The following is a 25528-nucleotide window of genomic DNA, read 5'->3' on the forward strand; positions in this document are numbered from 1 at the left end:
CAACTAAGTTTGAAACAATATCTAATAATCTCAAGATACTGCTACTAATCATCAACATAAAACTGGCCTAAAAGAGTTTGGCAATAAAAGTAGAAATGTAAACTAGAAAAATATAGACTAGGTGCAGGGACTACAATCAACCTATCATCTTTCATCATGTTTTGTAGCTGTTTACTAGAGACATCACTTTTTTGGTACCATTGTTCCATTGCAACTTATAGATAAAATAATCACTATCATAGATTCTTTTAGAAAGAAATTGTCCATTGCTTTATAATTATTAATAAAATAAATATATTATAATAAAAAGATGATATAATTATAGATATTATAATAATATTAGATAACTATTTCAATTAATTAAATTGAGTCAAGAGTGGCGGCATTTGGTGAAGGGACACGACCAATGTATAAATAGGAAGACCAAATCATCTTCTTGAATACAATGAAGAGCAATTCAAGAGAATCAACAACTAAGGAACAAATTCAAAACAAATCATGTAATTTGTAATATTAAAATCTTTTATTTTGATAAGTTCATCCCGCGCCACTGGATATTTAAATGAAAGTCAACAAGGCCTTTCATATTACGGTTGAGGATGATCAAATTACCATGCATACATATTTTTTTAGACTATACAAGTTCCAAACTATACTAAAGGTTTTCTTTCAAGTTCTTTGCTCCTAATGCCTATACTTAAAATGTGATGGATTTTTTTAAAAATTAATAAAATAAATGTCTCAAGACATAACCTATTATCTATCAAAAATAATAATAATACAATATTAAACTATTAATTTCACTTAATTTTAATCCTAAATACATATCTAACTATAATAACAATAATAACTTGAGATCTTCATAATCTTTAAGTTTAAGTTAAACTTTATTAAATCTCTTCTTTCAAAACTTCTCAATATTCATCCCTTACAGTGAACCTAGAATTTGATGGTGGTATTGACCATTTTTGCACTTTTTAACCGTATATGATAGACTGAAAATTTGTAAGACTGTATGAATTGATAGGTTAAAAGTTTAGAGAACCGTCAATATGACAAATAAATTTATTAATAAATCGTCAACACTTGTTACAGGCAACTTAGTATTTTATATAATAATATACAAAAATATGATTTTATAATACGTATAATATATGTACATGATAAATATGTATTATTTTATTTAGCCGATAGGCTATTTTTGGTGAAAAATTTGTTAATTTGCCAGGAAAGTTGTCAGTTTGGCTAGAAAAATGAAAATCCTTCTCGTTAATTATTTACTAGCCATTTTTTATCTCACTCCACTTTTAACTCTTGTTTTGATATTATATCCACTTTTAAATATTGTTTTTCTTTTTCTATTTATTAGTTGTGATCTCCACATTAGTTCATTTGTGATCTATTCATTTACTTTTGATTTTTAAAATTGATATAGATTTTAAGTTTTAAATTGTTTTAATTTATTTTTCATATTAGTTTAATTTTTCTTTAAATATTATCTTTTAGATTCTATAATTTATTTAGTCAATAGAATATTTGTTAGACATATTATTTTTTATATTTCTCTTATTAATTTTTCATAGTAGATTTTTTGATGAATTTTTTTAAATGACTATTTTTTTCATATTTGATAAATTTAATTTAAATAAATAATATTTATTACTCTATTTAAAAGATTTTAGTAAATATTATGTTATTTAAATTAAAAATTAATAATAATTTAATTTGTTCACATAAGATTATATTTTAAATATCAACTTTTAATTATTATTTTTCTTATCTTATATATTTAAAAAATAATTACTTGTGATTTCCACATTAGTTATGTTGTGATCTCTATTTATTTAACTTTTGATTTATTAAATTAATTTAAGTTTTAGTTTTTAAATTATTTTTTATATTAGTTTAGTTTTTTCTTTAAATATTGTTTTTTAGTTTCTACAATTTATTTAGTCAATAGAATATTTGTTAAAGATATGTTATTTTTTCATATTTTTTTTTGTATTTCTCTTGTTAATTTTTTGTAATAATTCTTTTGATGGTTTTTTTTTCATATGTAATAAGTTGAATTTAATTGTAAAATCTTGAAATTATTGAATATATTTCTTAAGCAATATTCAAATTTTCGAAATCTTGTAAATTTTATATTTATGTTTTAATCTTCAACTTCTATCGGCGCACTCGTTGCATGTACAAAAGCATGCGACTGCTAGTTTTATATATGTTTTTATTTTGATGATTGCATATTTATATTAATTCAGAATCTTAAACAAGAACTTATTTTTATGTATTTTTATATTAGTTATTACATAATTTTATTAATTAAAAAATTTCTTAAAATAAGATAAACTTAGAAACTTCTTCTTTTCTTTGAGATTTTTTTGTATATATTACTAATTACTAATTTTGAGTTTTTCATTAAGAATTTTGCACATATTATTATTATTAAATTTAGCTGTTGTTAAAAAATCATAAAGACGAACGTCAAATTCTAGGCTGCTTACACCTTTTAAAATTAGAAATTTAGTTAATAGTCTTCCCTTACCCCTTCTAAGACTAGAAATGCTAATAAATTTAGTCAAATACTTTGGAGTGATTGCAAAACTACAGCTACCATTAAAGATTTGGGTGAAATATTCATTTAATTTTTCTAGATAAAGTTGGTCCATAACTCATTAAAAACACTGACTGGCCGCCAAATTCATGACCAGCCTTTGGCATTCCGGCAACGTGACGCAACGGCTTTGAATTTCAAAGCAAGAATACCGTCATCAACTTCATGTTTTTTTAAAAATAAAATACATAAATCAGTCCTTAAAAATAAAAAGTAAAAAATTAAAAATTAAAAAGGCATCAGTGCTCATAACAGGTCAATGACAGGAGGTTGCTGCCGACCATTTAGGCAAGTCTTCAATATAAATATGGACCTACGGAGATCACAGCTAAAGTTTTTCTCAGAATAGGGTAATTTTAAGTTCGGTAGATTGTAAGATTCAGTTGTGATTTAGGGTTTTCAGGGGTTTAATATAGGTGCCGGAGAATTTATTCAGATCCCCAATGAACAAATTATGGATCTTAGCTTTTGCCGGGCTCGCCTTCGCAGCTTTGATTGTGCAGGTTCGATCCGATGACGTAGTGGCCCTGACTCCCGATACATTTGACAACGAAGTGGGCAAAGATAAGGGTGCGCTCGTCGAGTTTTACGCGCCATGGTCAGTAATTTACTTTTATGTTTTTAAAATTTGCTGTTATATTAGAAATGTTAGACGGTCTGATCCGATTTCTCAGATACATGCTTGGGTTGGATTCTAGGTTTTTCTTGATTCAGCTTGTGACTGGATGAACTATAAACTGATCTGCTAAAAAAATTAGTTCTTTTTGAATTTTAAATGCGATTTGTATCTCAGATTCATAGAGTTGGCTGTACAAGTGTTACCCGTGTTTCAAACTAGACGGCCTATCGTTTCCGTTTTTGGCAAGTTTTCGTTTTCTGCATCGAGTGGTTTGGATTTGTGTAAAGATTCAATATTTATGTTTCGTGCTGGCAAATTTCCCAGTCTCCAACAAAGTTAACTGGGGTTTGCAATGGGATAGTCTGCTCGGATTTGTTTGTACATTTCAGTCCGAAACCTCCTTTTTGAATTCAATTAATCCTAATTGCAAGTTACATCTGGCCTTGTCACTTGGGGTTGGAGGTTTCATTTCTATGAAAACCAGCCTTGTCCTTGTCCATTGGCATTAAATGCATCAATTCTGCCGTTTGCTCCGTGGAGATGCATTCACTTCGCCTAGTTACCCGCTCCGTTTCATTTTCCTACTCACATATCGTTATCAGGATTTTAAATTTCTAGGTACCTCAAGCGATCCATTTTTCGGTTCCCCGTGGAGCTTTTGCCTGAACATCAATTCTCTCTAAAATCGCATGCCAATTTCACCCAGCCATCCGTTTAGTTCGGATGTCAGCATTATATGCAGCTGAGATTCGGACTTGGCAGGTACGCAGCAAACCGAGATCTGATTCATTATTGGTGAGTAATTTCAGCAAAAAAATCATAACAAAGATATAATACATTCTATAAATTCACCTTCACTGCCTCGTTTGTTACTTGGAAAGTACTTACAAGTTAAGTTGCCCATAATGGCCGAATCTTGACACTATGGTTAATGTGAGCCTATATTTTCTAGGATTGGCACTTATTCTCAGGTCGCCAGGTTTGGATGCAGTAATCGATCCTATTTGAACGGTTAATGTGCCATTGGTGCTTTGAAGCCGGGGTTTTGCTGTGAAGAACCATGAGTTTTTGCCATCTAAGCACATCACAGATGTCAACAACCTATCTGAAAATATCTTCCACCTGGTTAATTGGTAGCAGTTATGAATCATCTTTTGAAGACTAACCTGAACTTGTAATGACACTGGGGTTCAAAGCATTGGTTGTGTATAAAATTCTAGTTGCCAGAGATCAGGATGCCATGTTGACCTGATTATTTACAAAATTACACCTGATGGCTGTAGTTCTCCATTGTATAAATGGGAATCTGCTAGTCAAGTTTTGGATTATGTGATTTTTTTTAAAATTTCTTATTTTCACGAGAAGATTATGTCAAACAGGTAGTTGATGTTGTTTGCTCATAATGCATGCTCATCATTTCAATATAGGTATTTTGTGGTTTTACTAAAAAAATTTGTATGTTAAGGATAAATCTTGAAGAGTACAATTTAGTATTTTGATTTCTTTTTTTGGTTGGAATGATTTTTCTAATGAAATGCCAATGCTTTAGAGAAATTTTACCTTTTCACTAGTCTAATGTTAAAGAGTTTTGTAAAAATATACAAGAACTTTAAATCATTTTTTAATGTAACTAATCCTTGGTTGATGGAAAAAAAGAGATTCTAGAATACCTTTATACTTTTAATAATTTCTTTGCAGGAAAACAAATCAGGTGTGGTGATGGCAAATCCCAAAAGTAATTTTTTTTCCATTTTTTTACGAACAGTGCTGACTACCACTCCTGGTATTAGATCTGTTCTCTTTAGCTGTGACTAGTGTTCTATTTCAGGTGCTAATCTGGTTAAAGGAGAAATAACATGGACTATTTTTCTTAGTATTACATTCTAGTGGATGTTGAACAACGAGCATGCTAGTGCTCTAGACCCTTTTGCATAGAAGCATACATCATTTTTGCATGTACTGCAGAGTTTCCTCCTATCAAAGTCCTGTCAGCTTCATTTGCAATGGAATGATACTTTTGTCGAGTTTATATATTCAAGCATTGTGTTGCGAGTTTCACTACCTACGAGTTTCTCATTTCTGTCAAATTTTGCATGGATATTTTAAAATCTATTATCTGTTTGAATGTGCCTTAAGTCAGCCCTCAAAAAGTGGCAAATAAGTGAGGTCAAATGTATTATTAAGATAAGTGATTATTTGATATGCATTCCTTTCATTTTTTAGAAAGAGACTAACGATTCATCATCTCAAACAGATTTCCTGGTTAATATTGTTGTGCTGAAAGCCCAAATACCCTTTCACTAAGATTTTAAATGTATGGCTCTTTAACTTGACCACAGAGACATAGACTGTATGGTTTTTCCTAAGCTATATAAATACTTGTATTTAAATGACATAAAGACTAGCTTTCTAGTTTTTTATTTCCAGTCCCAGGTGTTAACTTTTTGTGGATGAGCTAGGTGTCGAACTGAATATCTCCCATTTGCTGCTGGGATGCTCACCACTGAGCTATTGACCCCCTTGGTGACCAGTCCATCTTTTGATACCATGTTAAAATTTTGTTTGGCCAGCTAGCAGTCAAATCTAAGACCCTTCATTTGTTGCTGCAGTACTCTACCACTGAGTTACCTGCCCTTCTTTGGTTTGGGTGTGGCTATACAACCAAAAAGCTTTACATAGTATTTCCGTAGAAGCTTTTGCAAAATCATGAAAATTGTACTCCCTCTCCTTTTTGAATTTGTAGGCTAAATGCTCACATCAATTGTCTCATGTGTTTTCAATACGGACTTGATTACAAATTCAAAGTATGATATGCATATACAAAAAATCTTTGTAGTGAATCTTCTATACATCTTAAAAGCATTAAATATTTTGATTTTAAAGTTTACATTCTGTTCTTAATGTATGGAGGATTCATTTGATCAAAGTCATAAGTTTTACCGATATAGCATATTCCTGTGTCTATATTGGAATATTTTGTTATGTTCTTTTTCTTTATCCAGAAATATTCGTGAATTTTGATATATCATAATCTCTGAAACCTGCTTAGGATACTCTGTATTATGAGATTATTTTGTGTTTAGTTTTCATAGCGGTTTATGTTATCTCTGAAGGACCTCAATTTCCTCTACATTATTGATTCAATGCTGGAGATTAAGAATATGTGTAAGCTGTTTTCTTTCTAGAGTCTGATACATGTTACTGTTATGACTTGGTTTACTTTCTTTAATTCAGGTGTGGACATTGTAAAAAACTTGCCCCAGAATATGAGAAACTTGGGGCCAGTTTTAAGAAGGCCAAATCTGTTTTGATAGCAAAGGTGAGATAAACTGATGGATATTCATGCATTTGTAGAAACGATACACATTTTTAATTTGACAACTATTTGGAGTAATATTTTACATGTTTATTATTTATCTTTTATTTCTTAATACTATTTGCAGATTTTGTCTTGTATTATTGAAAGTCATTTGTCGAGTGTTTATTGTTTAAAACATCTATATTTAGATATTTATCGCTCAACGAAACTTTAGTTTTCATTTATATATTTCTCTATGCTTTTTTCAACAAAGTCATTACTTTGCTGTCAGTTCTAGTTTTTTGGGGTACGATCTTGTGAAAGACCTTAGTTTGATTTTTGAATATTGTTGTTCTGAATATTTGAGTGGTTTGTTTTCAGACAGATGTAATAACACATCCAGTTAGTGTTGTTTGTGCTTAAGATTTTTAATATCTTAAATTGTGTCTTCTTTAGGTTGATTGTGATGATCATAAAAGCCTATGCTCAAAATACGGTGTCTCTGGTTTTCCTACCATCAAGTGGTTCCCCAAAGGATCTTTGGAGCCAACAGAGTAAGTGAACAAATTTGTCTTTACATGTAGAACATATTTATTGTGTTTTTAGGGTTCTTGAAGATTCAGTTTAAAACTTGATTTAGATATTTCCACAAATTATGTTTGACTGCACAAAGATACAATTAACATATGACTCTGCTTTGTTTCTGCAGCTATAAAGGTGGCCGCACTGCAGAAGAGCTTGCTGAGTTTGTGAATACCGAGGAAGGTAATTTATAGATTATTTTGCTCTATCATATGTTTATATCCACTGCCTACATGCTGTATATTGCAGACCTTTTTGACCTCCTAGGCTTTAAATATATGGTTACAGGTTTGTATATCTAAGTTTTTTATGGAAACAAGTGTACCTAATATGCATGTGATTCTATGACTATTAGTTAGATTGGAATCTGATTACTTCATCCTACATAAATAAAACTAAAATATCTGAAGGGTAGTATTAGGGTCACCATTTCAAATCATTAGGTTCTTAAAAGCACTAGCATGTCTTCCATTTTAAGTGTGAATTTTACCTGGGACATCCCATCCACCTTGGTAGGGTCTTGCCCCATAAATTAGAAGGTACTGTCAGTACTAGATCGAGCTCTTTCATATATTTTAATTACAATTCTAAGCTTTACAGAAGCTTCATGAAACTATAGATAGCCATTTAGCTCTTGCTTAAGACGATCTTACTTTCTTTAATACTTGTCAAGTTGTGCAGAATTCTTTAGGAAGCTTAGGGAAGCAATATTGTCCACTTCATAAATTTCAAGTAAATAGTATGAATTGTATGCTGTATTGCCCCTCAATTTGACAGCAGGTGGCGAGTATTTGAACTTTTAGTGACGTCTTTGATTGGAGAGCTGTTAGTTCCATCTGAAATATAAGACTTTCAGGGCAATTTCCAACTCACTATTAAGTTTTAACTTGTAGTTCAGACAACTCATCTACTTAGCTGGTTAACTAACTTTATTGAATCCCTATTTTTTTAATCATAAAGAAATAATGCATTTTGCAGATAATTTGCATCTCTTAACTTGCTATAACAACGAATTTGTTATTTTTTTAACATGTTTGGATCTTCTACCTAGAAGGGTTAGTAGCTTGACTTTGTTTATAATCTAAGTAGCTGGTTCGGATTTTGATTTAGAGTTAGGTTTGAGATTTGGGTTGGAAAATTGTTCAATTTTTTTTGGGGTTGGGTTCAGGTTCATTTTGGGTTTGTCTGTACAAAAAACACGTTATATTAGAATAGTTTAAAAACTGTTTATACAGACTCTGCTTCAAAATTTGGGGTATTCCCCCCCAACTACCTGACTACTTATCCAATAATAAACAGAACTGTTATATGTTTTTTAAATATATATATATATATATATATATATATGTGCAAATATTTAATATACACACAACAACAAATAACTCCATACACCACTATGCTAATGGTAAAGCAACATAACAAAATTGAAAATACACCTCTATATCTTTGTTTCAGTTCAATTGGATATTAATTGCATCATTTAGCTATACATACAACATGGTACACTTTGCTTGGTTGCATGCGTGGAACACATTTCTAGATCAAGGGGATTGTTTGAGAATGAAAGATATCATTAGAAGATAAGGTGCAATTATCTGGATTTTTGTTTTGTAATTTTAAAGAGGATTTCTAACCAAGCTAGATCAAAAGTTAAGATTCAAAATTTAAGCCTTAGATTCAAAGATAGTATAGCTTTTTCAAAGAAATTCCTCTATAATCGTCAATTTGGATTTTCAATTTAAGCAAGTTTTCTTGTTCCTTCACAAATGCACAAATGACATATAAACCATCGTTTTGGGCCTTTTTAGGCAAGGACGAGATTAGGCAAAAAAACTTTTTAAAAGTCAAAAAAAAATTGTTTTAGACCATATTTGGCCCGGGTTCGGCTGCAGGGCAACGAAATTCTTGCAATTTTGCTTCAAATTGTGTGGGGTTCCTCTGACCAAATTTGCACCAAATTTGTGGCTCTGTAGACGAATTTGGGGTGAATTTGAAAGGACCAGACTTTGTAAAGATTGAACCTGACTTTTGAGTGTTACTGGAGAGAATCTGGTAACTTAGTTTATAATTAACTAGTTTTGTTGCAAAATGAGCAATATGGAACTTCTCTCAGGCAGGGCTAGTAGCTTGTCTTTATAGTTAACTCCTTGTTTTGTTTCAAATGACCAAGATAGATCTGACTTTTATTCTCTAGCTTTGTTTTTCATATTAATTGCCAACTCTTTTACAGACTTTATTCAGAGAGTTCAAATTTCCTTTCTTCTTAGAATGTATTTCTATAGCTGTTCTGATGAATTTCATGTGTGCTCATATACTAACTTTATATTTACTAACCATTAGCAATTGCAATTTATGCAGGTACTCGTGTGAAAGTGGCTGCTCCCCAATCCGAGGTAGTGGTGTTATCAACAGAGAATTTTGACTCAGTTGTTTTGGATGAATCAAAAGATGTTCTTGTTGAGTTTTATGCACCATGGTAATTTATTATAGTTTTTTCTTAGGGACTTTTTTATTTGTTTATGGTGCTTCTATTGTACTGTATTCAGAAATTGTATACTATGGTTGTATCACTCAAAAGTTCTGAGAATAAAACATTGCTTTGCTTCTAAATGATTTTTGTGATAGATGATTTTGGCTCCTTCTCTTTTCTATTAGAAAGAACATGATATGATGCCATGCCTTTCTCCTATCAACTTATTTCTATATTCTTTGCAAAACTTTTCCTTGATTGTGAAGTGTTCATGTCTTGATTGCAGGTGTGGTCATTGCAAAAATCTGGCTCCTGTAAGTGAAATAATGTGTTACTTTATTTGTACTATTTAGAGCTATTTTTTCCACAATATAAATGGTTGATATAATTCAAGAGAAAATTGGATTGTAAATAATTGTTTCACACTCTTGTTCTCCTAGTAACAGTTATGACTTTTTGATTGCAGATATATGAAAAGGTTGCGGCAGCATACAAACTTGAGAAAGATGTAGTGATTGCAAATGTTGATGCTGATAAATACAAAGACCTTGGAGAAAAGTAATCTCCTAGCAAATTCCTAGGTTTACAGTTATGAGGGTCATTTGTATGTTTGCTTGCATGAGCTGTTGCAATTGTCATTTGAAGAAATTAGAACTACTTTTATAATATGGCTGGACTTTGAGAAGTCTGTAGTGTTGCACTGCCAATAATTTTATAGTTTTACAAAAGTTTTTATGTTTTTGTGCCTTATAATTAGATCTAGGGTAAAATGCAAGGCTGACAAAACATTGAAAGACTCACAAAGAAGAATTTATACTAAAATCAGATGTAATTACTATATGGAAAAAGGCACAATGTTCTCTTGTGGATAGACATAATCTTGATAGATGTTACTGTCACTGTTCTGAAAAATATGACACCACAAAGTGATATAATATGGGAGGCTCTTTCTCAATATTCATAGAGTGTTGGTGACTAGACTTACTCTTTGTATTTGTTTTGTTTAATTTCATCTTTATTATGCAACTATTAACTGATTTTAACGACAATGGTGGCAGGTATGGTGTCAGTGGATTTCCAACATTAAAATTCTTTCCTAAGACCAATAAGGCTGGTGAGGATTATGATGGTGGACGTGATTTGGATGACTTTGTTGCTTTTATCAATGAGAAGGCTGGCACGCATCGTGATGGGCAGGGTCGCTTGACATCTCATGTAGGTCACTAACATTTTTCTACCAGGTGAATGTTGTATAAAACATAGATTATAATTTTGACGCATTTTGTTGTTCTGCAGGCTGGCAAAGTTCCAAGCATGGAGGCTTTGGTAAAAGAATTTTTAGGTGCCGCTGAAGATGAACGTAAGGCTCTCCTGGCAAAATTTGAGGAGGAATCTGAAAAATTGGCTGGCGCTTCTGCAAGGTACTTCTTGAATCCCTGAATGTTCATGCAAAACAAAGACAATTAAAGAAAGACTGTCATTGGTTTTTATCAAACTCCATGAATATACATGCGTTTTCATGTCTTAGGATGCCTTCCAAATCTGCCTCTCCTAGTCAATGTTTATCCATGTCAATATGATGGATTATTCTCAAAAAGGGTTCAATAAAGCTATAAGAGATATTCTGCACGGTCCACCAATGCCATAAAAGATCATTTACTTGATACTTACTTCCTTTTTAGTCTTAGAATGACTATATATGAACCAAAATGCTTGGTGATTATGTTCTTCATAAACTTTAAGCAGTTGTCTCAAGATGTTGTGTTTGAGGGGAAACATTTCTCTTCAATTATTTCAAAATGAGAATAAAAAAAATCACAAGTAAAGAAGGAAACATATGCGTGATAGAAAGATCAGTTATTAAAGTGAAACATAAAATTTTATATTGCTATATCAGAATATCTACCTCTAGTAGCTCCAAATTCAGAATGCTCTGATATATTCGCAACACACTTGTTTGTGTTAAATATTTGAATCACTTTACCCTCAGCATACACATGCTTGATGCTTTCTTTTTTGTTGTCAAACTTTTGTAGCATAAGGTTGAGGTAGTGGGCACCACAAGGTGTCTAAAGATGTGAATACCATTTATCAACCAACAAACTAGCAGCCTCAATTTTTTTGTATTGTTCGTTATGACATGGACAACTATACACGGTCCACTTTCTCAATGGCGTCTATGAGAATATCAACACTAAATTGTGCATCCATTACTTGCTCCTCTCAACCCATGGCTTTCATGAACTACAATTGCATTGATCAAGGGCTGACTTTTGTTGTCCTGTCTCTTGGGGACTGTGGATGTTGGTCTCTTTCACAAATCTGTAATTGGCCTCAATGAATCTATTACTAGTTTTACCTTCTTTTTTTTTTTTCGCTCAGTAAGGTTTATATATATTAAACACAAAAATAAACAAAACAGTTAAATACAAGTCTTTCAGAAAGCATCGAAACACCATTAACAAAATGCCCTCCAGCCTTAAAAACCAACATACGGCTGCCTATCTGAATTTCGATACATTACAGCAGCCATGACCAAAAATACCCTTAACCATCCCACTCCTGGCCCTAACTCTCTACACTATTTCATAGCAACGAAAATCTACATACATAACTGTGGCCTGATAACAAAAAATAAACTTTAAACCACAACATACTATCCCAGCAAAAAATACACCCGTAGCATACCAACAATCCTTAAACGCCTAACCCTGACTTTCAGAAGTAGCCCTCCAGCCTTGTGGATTGCGCCTTTGACGTGGGAAATTTGTCCACTCATTTCCCAGCTGATCCTCCCCACCTTCCGCCCAGCTTAACTCCTCCCGCAGCTTCTCCCAGGCATCCTTGGCGGCCTTATATAGAGAAGGCTTATCTACCTTTGCCTTCCATTGCAAAAAGGGGATATAAACGTAACACCTTCCTTCATCCTTGTCTTCGAAACACTCAGAAAAGTCTGACCCAATGCTTGGAACAGACCACTTGAGGATAGAATCTAGGCCTCCCAACATGTCTTCCTCAAACAACGATCTGGCAACATAGCTGACTTCCTCTGTGGTATTGTTTAAATCCAGCCCCCACGCCACTACCATCGCAATGACATCTAGATTTGAGTGACGTTTCACCATTCGCTCCTAAAACTGGGCACTAGTTACACCCAAAACCGCCTTGATCCATCCCTTCGGTTTTAATCTTAAGTAAACCCTTCAATCTCTCCTTACTAATAGGCCTTTTAAATGCTTTTAGCTGCTTGTTCGAGTCCATGACGAAAGAGGCCTCCATTACAGTCGTCTTCTCTACGCACTAATAAGAGAACCAGAGACAAACAACCACCTACACTACATTTTGTAAATGAAACAAGCAATCTTCATTTCACATAAAAACACCTGCCTTGCACGCTTAAAGCATCCGTTCAAAGTTGAGTCCCATAGGCTGCTGTCACCGAAACGATATTGGCTACTGACACAAATCTAAAAGCCAAAGAGACAATTAGGAAACTTCATTCTTATCGTTCTTCTCACTCGCAGCCCCATCAAATCCATCATAACTTCACCAGCCAACAATAAATAATTGACAATAGTATAACAACCAATCGCCACTGCCAATTCAACCATCCAATCATACCATTCGAAAGTCGTCAAATGCAATTGTATTAATTTGGGCGAATGTTGTTGCCCGATTTACCAGCTTGTCCGCCTCCACATTACCCTCCCTATACATGTGACACACCTTAGAATTATTAAAAGTTTCAAGCTCCTCTCTAATTGTCTGTATCGGATTCTAGTAAAACCATGCCTGCATAGAACCTTTAAGAATACCATCTACCACAATTTTCAAATTCCCTTCCTAGGTGAAGACAATTTACACCTAATTTTTTGGCTAATAATACTGCTAGAATTGCAGCCTCTATCTTGGCAGCATTATTAGTACCATCCACTAGCCGTTTAGCCACAAAACCAATAATATCCCCTTGTCCATTTCTGGCCATTGCCCCTACACCTGATAAGCCTTTATTCCCTTTTGAAGTGCCATTGAAGTTAACTTTAATCCAGCCCCCTTTTGGTGGGCGCCATCTAACCTCCTATCAACTTTTAGCTTGCCTTCCAATCCTCCATCATTGGCCCATTTTATTTTGATCTCAGGCCAAAATTTTTGCACCCTACTGTCCCAGCAGTTAAAAATTCTCCTTGGGTGTTGTAGCATTCCATTGGCATTCATACACTCTTCAATAGCTCAGTGGATTCTTTCCCAGACCCCATCCACGCTTTCCAATTTGTCTTGAAAGATATGCTTATTTCTCTCCTTCCACACTTCCCAAATGACTAAAGTTGGACTAACAACCCAAATATTTGAGTAAATAGATTTTTTGAAATCTATTGGCCAACCTTGAAAAATACTTTGAAGAGAATCCGCTAGGGGAGTAGACCAGCATAGATGCATCTTCAAACGCATCCAACATTGTTGAGCAAAATCACATTGTACCAAAAGATGATTCGCAGTTTCCGTTGCATTCAAACAGAGAGCTCAATGAGACAGGCCCACAAACCCAAACTTATACCTCCTATCATTTGTAAGAATTCTACCCTTCAAAGCTAACCATGCAAATGGTCTAGCCTTGGGCAAACATAATTTATTCCAACATAACTTATGGGGCCACCCATCAGAAACAGTCACCTTTCCACTAAGGTGACAACCCAACTTTGCTGAATAACATCTACTCTTGGAAGCACACCAAACAATCCTATCCTCCTTATTACTCAAATTAATCTGCCTTTCCTAAAAAATACCTTTTAATCTCAATTTATGTTCCTGTGACAGCTGCAGATTGGAGAAGTCCTTCCAGACCCAGCAAGAGCCCACCTCCGATTGCCTCTCCTTCACATAACAATCCACTGTGTCGTCCCATGCAGCCTCCATTACTGGAATAAGATCTTCAACTCCCGCTAGATCAGCCAACCTATTCAACCCGTCCCAAGAGTCATGCCAAAAGGAGGCTTTTTCCCCATTTCCAATGTGCCATGAGATGTGTTTAGTGATGATATGCCTGCAATCCAACATGAAATTCCAAATAGCTGAACTATTTGGAGTATTCCTAATAGTAAGAATCCTCAATGGGTCCCCACAGTATAAATATTTAGCCTGTAGTATTTTGACCCATAATTGATCCGGATGCTCATACATATTCCAAATCAATTTTGCTTCCAACGCCTTATTGACATCTTGCCATCTACAAAGACCCACTCCCCCCAATTTCTTCAACTTGCACAATGACTCCCATGCAACCAAAGGAATTTTCTCCTCGTTTTGAGTCCCATTCCATAGGAATTTCCTCATCCTTTGTTGATTTTCAAACAGCTCATAGAGAAAGTTGGAGTAGCTGAAATCACCATCTGTAGAAGTAAAATTCTTCCTACAAGGGACAACCACCTTCCTTTCCAACGTTATTTCTACCTTGAAACAGCGGTATTCCTAAGTACTTATTAGGTAGCTTTCCATGCCTCACCCCCAAAATTCAACATATCGTAGCCTGAATCTTACCTGCAGAATTGAAAAAGAAGATCTCAGATTTTTACCAATTTATGAACTGCCCAAACAGTTTGCCATACTCCTCTTTAACATTTTTAATACAGCACACCTCCCTAACATTAGCCTCACCCATTAAAAAATTGTCGTCCACAAACTGTAAATGTGTTATCGAATCAATACCTCTAGCAACTTGCAAGCCTTTCCACCTCCTATCCTTTTTGGCTTTTGAGATTGCTCTCCCCAACACTTCCGCCATAATAATAAAAAGAAAGGAGATAAAGGATCTCCTTGACGAATACCTCTCTCCATTTCAAAGAAACCTTGAGGGCTGCCCTTAACTAACATCGAGATGTGGGGGGAATCAATACAAGAGAAGATCCATTTACACCAGCAACTCCTGAAAGCAAACTTATCAAGAACCATCAACAAAAACAGCCTGTTAACATTGTCATAAGCCTTCCGGATATCCAATTTTAGCATCATCCCAACATCCTTGTTCAATCTCAATGAATGCATGGCTTCATGGGCTATAATAATTCCTTCAAAGATGGACTTTCCAAGAACAAAACCACTCTGTTTTGAGGAAATGATTGTGGGCAAAACCAACTTAAGCCTATTCGCAATTACCTTAGAAATCACCTTATATACTGTGTTATATAAGGAAATAGGCCTAAAGTCGTCGAAAGTTTCTCTATCCCCCTTTTTGGGTATGAGTGAGATGAAGGTATTGTTTAGATCTTTAAACACAAATTCCTTCCGTCTAGATTCCTCCACAACCTCTCAGAGTTCCTGCCTAACAAAATCCCAGGCTTCTTGAAAGAAAAGAGTTGGAAACCCAACCGGATCAGGCGTTTTATCTTTTCCCATACTGAAAAGGGCAGTTTTAACTTCCTCTAAAGACATGGGTCAAGTCAACATGTTATTCTGGGCATCTGAAATCAACTTAGGAATACCATCCAACAAACCTTGACAGTCCTCCTCTGAGGCTTCATTATGTGGAACACGTAGCAGATCCTTGAAAAACCTTACTACCTCACCATTAATTTGTGCTTGATCCATAAGAGTAACCCCATCCAAGTTCTTAATAGAGAAAATTTTATTGATTGTTCTCCTTTCCTTAATTGAATTATGAAAGTATTTAGTATTTCTATCACCCTCCTTAAGCCACAACTCTTGAGACTTCTACCTCCAAAAAATTTCCTCCTTCTGTAAAACTACATATTCTTTCTTCAAATTCAACTCTTTTTGATATAAAGCATCATCCATACCCCCAGCCATCACCACCTCATTCATTTCCACTAATTGTTTCTCTAACTTGAACTTTTCATCAAAGATATTCTTAAACGCTACCATGTTCCACACTTTCAGCTGTTCCTTTACAAACTGCAGTTTCTTAAAAAATTTAAAAGCAAAGGTGCCTTTACGTTTAGGAGCCATACTCTACCATCCTTTAATCATATCAAAGAAACCATCTTCACGCATCCACATCTTTTAAAACCTAAAAGGAGCACGCTCCGACGTTGAATAATTCGTTATATTTAAACAAATAGGAAAGCAATTAGAACTTGTAAGGGGCAAGATGTCAGCGTGGCACAACCACTCCGTGCTGCTCCAATCAACACCCAATAAAAAAGGATCAATCTTCTCAGCAATATTGGTGAATCCTTTCCTCCGATTAGTCCATGTAAAATCTCCATTAGAAAATGGTAAATCTTGTAAATTGTTCATTAGAACAAAATCAGCAAACTCCTGATGACTTCTATTTAATTTAACCAACCCACCTAGTTTCTCGCCCGGAGATAAAATTGCATTAAAGTCACCACCTAGAACCACTAGCGTTCCATCCCACTATTTTAATTTATCCGTCAAGAGTGACCACAATTGTGATTCAAGGGTCTGTTGACACGGCCCATATATGTTAAAAGCCAAAAAACTCATATGTAGCTGAAAAGAGGAAATATTCACCAGTTGCCAATAAGAACCGGAATCCACCTAAGAAACACAAATTGAAGCCTCTTTCCAGAAGACACCTAAACCTCCAGACGCACCATTAGCATCCACTAGCATACACTGCCAAGATGAAAATTTCTTAGAAAAACACTACCTTCACCACTTAACTTCGTTTCTTGTAAAAAGACAACATCAGAATTAGCTTGATCAACCACACATTTGATTAAGCGCAATTTGTCAGGGGCATTGCAGCCCTTGACATTCCATGAAAGTAGCTTCATGGCTTGCAGGAAGAGGTGTATCCTCTTCCTGATCTCAGCAATTTAGCTTGGTTTGCTGCATTACCAGCAATGGCTAGTTTGACACTCATCGATTTAGGCCCCTTTTTTTCTTCTCAGAGACCTTAGGTTTGCTAATTACTGATGGTGTCATTCGAATTGAACACTCTTGTTTAATCACCAACGAATCTGTAACCCCACACTCATTTGCCCCAATATCCTCATCACAAGAAAACTCAGATTCAGAAGCCAGGGCATCCGTCCTTGGTTCCTTCTCACTATCCAAAAAAGAATCCAGAGTTCTAATTGGGGAGATTTGTATAATTTTTAAGATTTCATCTTCCGTCCAATCCTTGCCCATTGGTGTTGAAACCTCCCCCACCACCTCATTGACATACTCCTCCCTCTGTGGCACTAATTCTCTCTTATCCAAAACTTGTTTACCACCCTCACCAACATTCTCGTCAAAGGTATCCGAGGCATTCAAATTTTGACCCTGAGGGGTAGAAACAATCTTTGAGACCTCGTGGATATTATACAACTGGGAGTAAGGGGTCTTTATCACAACCTGTGTAGACTAGGCAGCATTCCCGCAACTCAAATCTGCACCTAGACCGTAACCTCCATCACTAGAACCACTCTCCAAGCCATCATTAAAATCCACTTTTGTTTCAGCTTTGTAGATCATTTCCTCCTCAAAAGAAATAGACCATGGGGGAATAATTTCCTTCTGCCTCTCAATATACTTCATCAAATCCAAACAAAAATTCTCCACCTGTCCTTTCCCTTTACCAATATTTTCCTGAAGAGTAACATGGTCAGCATAATCGGCATCAATGACGACTGCAAATTCCCCTTTCGGAGTTTGAATAGCAATTTGGTCAAGCACAGAATAACAGTCCTGCATCTTAATCAGAATCTTAGAATACCGATAGAGATGATTCTTTTCCAACGATTCTTTTGATTTAATGAAAACCCCTAAACTATTCCCAATCATTTGCAGGGTTTCCTTGTCCTTGTATTCCCATGGTAAATTTTTTAGGTTAACCTAGATCAAAACTTCCTTCACCTTTTCAGTCTCCAGGTTAAAATTTGGCCACCAGTCACAAACATAGAAACCTTTCCCATCCAACATATATGGGCTTTCATTTAAGATGGCTCTCTTATCTTCAGGTGTAGGACAAATCATCAGGAAAAATTCATTAGCTGAAGGCTTAAGCACAATATTTTTACCCCAGTTAGCATTCAACCACTCTTGAATTTTCCCTATAGAAGGTCAAGGTCCTAAGCCCTACATTGAAGACGTTTAACGGATTCACTCTAGGAAGGATTTTGCACCGGGAGAGTGGAAACCCTACATATATTTTTGTTTAGGGCATTAGACGACATACCCTCTGCCGCTGTGTTCTCCTGTTGAACATGTTTCGGTTGCCAAAACTTCCATTCGATCTGCTCAAAATTTAAGTGATGAGGTATTGAAAGATCTCTGTTAAAATGCTGAGAAGCCCCATTCCACTTCCTCCCAGGCCTTTGATTACTATGAAAAATCCAACCCCGTTGTTTACCACTCCACCGTGAAGGCATCCTATCACTATCGTGTGTAGCCCGGGGGATGTTAAAGGACTGCCTTGAAACGCCATACACCCTGCAATCAAACCCAGTCTGCCCTTGTGCCCTCGAGTGAAACAACCTATTCCCTTTGACTCTGCCATCTCTTCGTAACTGTCCCACCTTCAGGAGTAGATGGGAGAACTAGAAGCTGTCCTTAATGTCTCAAGTTCCTTTTGCGAAAGATGATTCATTCCATAGCCTCTATTGCATCAAACAACTTCATCCTACTTTATAGCCTATCGATTCAACAGCTTTCCCCTACTTTTTCTAAGATATTTTTTGATTTAATTTTCGGACAAAAACTATTCTTTATTGGGATTTTTTGATACCCTTTCTAACAATAACACACAACTGAGCCTTCTCTTGATTATTACACTCTCTGCAGTTGCAAACATTTTGCCCAACCTACTTTTGTAGTGGATAATTTAGGTGTGGTTTGAACTGGGGTTAGCACCCAGATCTAGAATTGTTTGCATTACTCCCAAAACAAGTTTGGTACCCAATACACCTTTCAAAGAAATTGAAAACAAATAATTGTATATATCCCACTCATTTAATATTTTATACATAGATTCAAGAAATTTGTAAAACATAAATGAAATAAACTAAAATAAATATATATTGTATATACTATCCTCTATGTTCCTGACAGAAAATGAGCTTTTCATACATGTAGGAATAGCAATCTAATTGCTTTGGACCTTAAATAATCAATTTTTAAATCTATTCATGTGATGATAAGCAAGATTGAATGATTTTTCCATTTGTTATTGCGAGTTAAAATGAGTTTGTTATAGTTTTTCAACTGCTTTAGATGTTACTTTTAGGGCTAGGGCTTTAATTTTGTCTTCCACTATTCAAAATGGAAGACTGAAAATCTTAACAAAGAATTTGCAAGAAATCCACTCTCGAAAACACCGACTGATCCTTTATCCAAGTTGGCCTTAAATCTAGATTGAGTTCAAACCAGATCTAGATTTGTGCAATGTTTCATGTTTTGGTGAACTGGTAACATTGATTTCAAGCTACCTCACATTGTTTTACAACTCATTTACATATATGCATATTTTTATTCTTCCTTTTAATGTTTGCTTGTATTTTGCTTTAGAGAAGAGCTGATCTATATTTCAAATATAAGTGTCCTATGTGGTTGTACATTTCAGTTCTGTTGGTCACATTTGGACGATTGATGATATTCATATGTTTATATTTCTTCTACAATTCTTTCTCAAAGAAAGTGTTTCAGTCTCCTAGGTCCCAGGACTTCAATGAACAGATTCTCCGAACTTGTTTGACAAGGATGCAAAATGAAGCATTTGAAGTTAGAGATAAAATTAATTCTTAGATTACCTTCAAGCTAGATACAAAGTTGGGGCATGAGATCCTACCTTAGATATTGCTCAAAATCTGGAATTTGGGATTTCAATCTTAGAAACTAACTTGTTGCTTAAATTCCAACTTCATACAATCAGTTACAAATAGGAGCATTGCATTTTTCAAAGTATGCAACAAACTTACCCATTTTTTGCCTAGTTATGCCACATCTTTTAGCCATTAGGATAATGCATAATAAATTTTCAAGATAATAAGCTTGTTCTTTTGATGAGAAATAATTTAGACTTTGTCTGGTTAAACATGCCATCTTTTGAATGGCTTTGGCAGTCAATGCCATCAATTCATGAATCTTTTATTTAATTTTCTTAATTTCTCAGACTTATAGATATGAGGAATCATCCTCTATTTGGCTCTGATTAGTATTTCTTAACACGTCTTTAATGATGGTTGCAGTTTTGCAAAGGTTTATGTGAAGGCTGCTAAAAAGACAATAGAGAAGGGTGTGGACTATGCTAAGAATGAAGTTGATCGACTTGACCGCATTCTTGAAAAGGTGAGGTTTTTTAGTGCTTGACAAAAAACACTTTGTTTCCTTATTCAATTAGTTTCCCTTAGGATTAGGATTCCCTTATTGGTATGAAACATGTTCACTAACAATCACAATGTATGTGTGCAGTCTGTTAGTCCTACAAAGGCAGATGAGTTCATTGTCAAGAAAAACATTCTATCATCTTTTGCATCACAGTAACGAGGCTTTTAACTTGCTAACACTTCAGCTAGCGGAATTATTCAACTGTTTAAGCTTTGCCGAATGAGAGTGATAGAGAGATTCATGATTGAGAGTTATTTCACTAGTACAATAGAAGGCAAACAAGTGTAATTCTTCTTTTTAGCGTTGTTTTATTGATAGGAGGAGCCATGAAGGAAACCCCCTATAATGGAGGTATATTTGGGCATTAATAATTTGTACACTTGTCTTTTTGCTATTGAGATATCTATTTTAACTTATATCATCAGAATGGGTGAGTATATGTTTTCTGGGAAAGTGCTATCTATATTCTTATTTCTTACACGGCTAAATTTTACACGAATATACTTCCAACAGTAAACGCATACTTTCTTTAGATGACAAATAGAGAAGTTCTGCTAGAGGTGGAGCTGTTATTCATTATGGATAATTTTAATTTAATTTAATTTGTTGATTTAGTTTCCTCTTTGAGAAACTAAAAATGACATGTCATTTTTTCTAATTCTTATAAAGCTTTGAATTTTAAATCACATATTTGTATTACTTGGAAGCTTTGGGGGTTAGTTTTTGACAGTCAAATTTTCATTGATATGTTTGCACACTAAATGAGCTTTCAATCTCAAGGTTATTTGTTAATCAGTGAGTAATCATATTTTACCCGTTTTTACTGCTAGCTGGTTCTGATGGAATTGTTATCCATTATATGTAATTTAATTTTGTCCAAAGAGAAACACATGACTGATTATTTTTCCTGATTCGTATAAAGCTTTTAATTATAAATCACATATTTTCATTACATGATTGAAGTGTGGGGAGCTTTGAGGGCTTGTTTTTTACAGTCTGATCTCCATTGATTTGTTTGCACCCTAAACGGGTCACTCATAAGTTTATTTGTTATGAACTTTATATGATCCGTATTGATATGGTAGGCATGATTTCAAATCTTGAAGGAGAGTACATGTTGTACATGTCATTTGCATATGTTGATAGCTGTAATATGTTTGAACGGTAGTTTACTCCAGGAGAACTTTTAGAAATGAAAGATAAGACGAAAACCCTCCTTAAACACCCCTTGCCCCCCATCTTCTCCAGATTAATGCAATGTAGCAGTAACATGATTGGAAAGGATCTAATGAGTAGTAGTCGGGAATATGATCACAATAAGAGGTGAATATTTTAACTTGTCTGTGTATTTAATATTTCACTGAGCTAATAGCACCATCAATACTTTACAAAACCAAATTATACTCCAATGCAATTTACTACAGCAATCTTTTATATATAGAACATAGAACTCAACTGCTTTACGTAGCTTGCAATTGTTTTCTTTGGCTTTAAGTCGTATATAAACCCACTCTTTTATTTTCAAACTTGTAAACTTAAAAATATTCTTTTAAAGAAAAATAAAATGCTTATGCTAAATATCCAACTAAAGTTGTTTCAAAGCAATTCCATTCCCCTGCTGAGCTAAACAACAAAAAATTACAGTTTTGCTATTGAGCGCTTTACACAATCTGTAATGAAGAAAACTTGCAATTGCACCTTCTGTCCAGCTTCAAGAGCAATAACAAATTATAAGATTGCCACAACAATTATAAATTCCATTCCCCTGCTGAGCTAAACAACAAAAAATTACAGTTTTGCTATTGAGCGCTTTACACAATCTGTAATGAAGAAAACTTGCAATTGCACCTTCTGTCCAGCTTCAAGAGCAATAACAAATTATAAGATTGCCACAACAATTATAGAACAATAACTTCAGCTTCTCTTTGATAAGAACATAACTCTCTCTGAACGTGCACACAAAAAGACTCATAATAAAAAGTATAACAATTTTTATCTACAAGAATAATTGCCTCTTCCTTTGCAGAAATTTTCTTTCCCCTTCTCTAGTTTCTCTTGGAAATCTCCTCGTCTTTAGATATCTAAGAAATCTTTTTTTTTTTGGAAAATCTCTATCTTCCTCTTTTGGTCTCTAGTTTCTTTTGGAAATCTCTTCCTTTTCACATATCTAAGAAATCTATTTCTCAAGAAATTTCTTATTGTCAATATATCCATGATATCTCTTTCTCTTGAGATATCAACGGACTCTCTTTATCCAGGAATTTTTTCCTCAATGTCTTCAAGAAATCTCTTTCCTGTTCCTCAAATCTGCAAAATCCTAACCTTGTGCCACACTGAGGATGACCACAAGATCACCTTGCAGCCCATTCTTATTTGAACAATGGTTGCCATAGCCACAAAAGAAATTAGAGATTTGTTTTTCAATTGAAATTTGTGTCACAAATGTTAGCTCTATATTGAGAGTTTAGTGCTTTTTTGTTTTTTTTTTAAAGAGGGGTAAACGCTTTGACCTGGAGCTATGAACCAGTGAGGCCACAAACGGGGGACCTCATCCCCATGAGATTTGATATTGTGTTAATTTCTCATTATCTAGCTGGAGATTCATTGTGCAATAAATTTATAGAAAGAATTATAAAAATTAATACTTTAGGTCAATTAATTAAAACTAATAGAGGAAGTGAAAAACAAAAGCTAATCAAACATAGACAATAATTCAGGTATAACCAAGAAACCTAAAGGTGGGGAAAAACTTGCAAATGTTAGATATTCTATTCAATCTAACAATTAACTTATTCTTTTTTAATACAATTTAAGTGTGCTACAACAACTGACATAAATTGAGACCTTAATCCTTTACTTAGCTTGTAAAAAAAAATCACTCATTGTTTTTTTCAAACTTACAAACTTAGAAATATTCTTTAAAGTATAATAAAACAAAGTTGCTCTTAAATATCCAACTCAAGTAACATTAAAACAACTTCACCTCAATTAATAATTTTATTAGAAGACCTTAAATATAACATTTATTAAGCCTTCTAAGGATACTTTAGTTGATGTCTTTTTACATTTGTGGAGCTTGCTAGATTCTACATATTATATGACACTTCTCTCTTATACAACTTGAGATGGCCAAATACATATGGTCTAGTAGAGAATTTGTATTATTGAAAGGGAGGTCTCGAGTTCAAATTTTATTGGAATTTGGTATGTACACCTGGTAGCAATTTTATATGGATTTTTTAAAAACCTTGTATTTGTTTTAATTTTATATGGAAAAACATAATGAAATGATACCAATTACAAAAATTCAACGGCTCAATTTGGATGATGTTTCTCCTTTTGGATTCAATTAGGAAAGGTGGTATAATCATTTATACATGTAAAATGTTGGAAATTATAATTGGAACAATTATTATGTTGTCATTGATGTCAAAAAGTTATTTATGAGACAATTTACTACTTGATCTAAGTGTCATATCTATATGATTGAAGAAGAGGATTTGGGAAGTTGGTCATAGCAATAACACCTAGAGGAAAGGTTGACGTATGAGGAAGAAACCACAAATGAAAACTTGATTAGTTAGACTTTGACAAGATAAAATGATTGTTTAAATCATGTTGAAAGTGGAGAAGATAGTTATGCTAAAGCCTTGAAGAGGTGATCAAAGATTGACCGAAAGCATAGGCTTGACCAAACAACAAAGCAAAAGATTAAGGAATTTAAAGTATATGTTGAGTGATGCTAGTGTTGGCTGAGCCACAATATCAACCAAGCAAAAATCTGAGCATCAGTATATGTGCTAAATAGAAAATCCAGCTAATGACCGAGTAACCTAGTGATGATTGAGTGTCAGAACATAGTGTTGGTTGAGGGACAACATCTTGACACTAGGAGAAATCATAATTTTTAGCTAATAGAGTTAATTTTTTGAAATACAGAAAGCATGTTGAAGATAAGGATGGATGACCTAGAACATTTAAATCAAGGGAGACTGTGTTTGTGTGTTTCTATGCAAGGATTCACAAGGAAGTTTGGAGAAGTTTCTAGAAAAGAAAAGGATGAAAGAGAAGGTGGATAGATTTGTTGTATGTGTTGAATCTAATCATGACCCTAAGATCTACGGTGGTGTTTAAGCGACAAAATATTAAAACTACCTATTTAACGAGGTACAAGGGCTAACCTTAAAAGTTGTTGAAGTTTGGAATAGTTGTTGATGCTACTAACTGGTGAATTTAAGCAAAAGGCTGAGAAGAGTTGATATAGGAGAAGTGTGATTTCTTGAAGGGTTGCCAAGAGAATTTGAGACTGATATGACAATGAAGGTTTGTTATTGGATCAACTTTTGAGCTGAACTAAGATCTGTATTTGCAAAGTGAGTTGCATTTGTCAAATCAAAATGTGCTATTATTTTCTAACCATTGTGACAGTGTGAAATTTTTTAATCAAGGTTGATCTTATAGTCATATGTAAATACTTTAATCAAGGTGATATTCTAATGGAATGTTCTAAAGACCTCTAACAAGGCCACTTCTAACAGGGTGATTAAATCTTTTAACAAGGTCACATTTAACAATACATTTTGTAATCTTTAACAGGGTTGGCTCCTAATAGAGCTCACTTCAGAAGAGTGAAATATTGGTGACATTTTACTGGTG

At 34.3% G+C, this 25528-nt stretch overlaps 1 protein-coding gene across 1 annotated transcript; it reads left to right on the forward strand.

Annotated features, from left to right (window-relative positions):
• Nucleotides 1-2944: 2944 nt before the first annotated feature.
• On the forward strand, nucleotides 2945-21325 carry UNE5 (thioredoxin family protein). Its single transcript, XM_089813215.1, has 11 exons — nucleotides 2945-3212; nucleotides 6468-6552; nucleotides 6988-7085; nucleotides 7241-7296; nucleotides 9472-9589; nucleotides 9870-9897; nucleotides 10050-10141; nucleotides 10642-10798; nucleotides 10880-11004; nucleotides 20734-20833; nucleotides 20957-21325. Exons 1-11 carry the CDS (start codon nucleotides 3058-3060, stop codon nucleotides 21026-21028), a joined length of 1086 nt encoding a protein of 361 aa, XP_089669341.1. The 5' UTR covers nucleotides 2945-3057; the 3' UTR covers nucleotides 21029-21325.
• Nucleotides 21326-25528: the final 4203 nt, after the last annotated feature.

This window comes from Cupressus sempervirens, chromosome 2 (assembly GCF_028749045.1).
Source record: "Cupressus sempervirens isolate cs-2001-9-10 chromosome 2, ASM2874904v1, whole genome shotgun sequence".
Taxonomy (NCBI): Eukaryota; Viridiplantae; Streptophyta; class Pinopsida; order Cupressales; family Cupressaceae; genus Cupressus; species Cupressus sempervirens.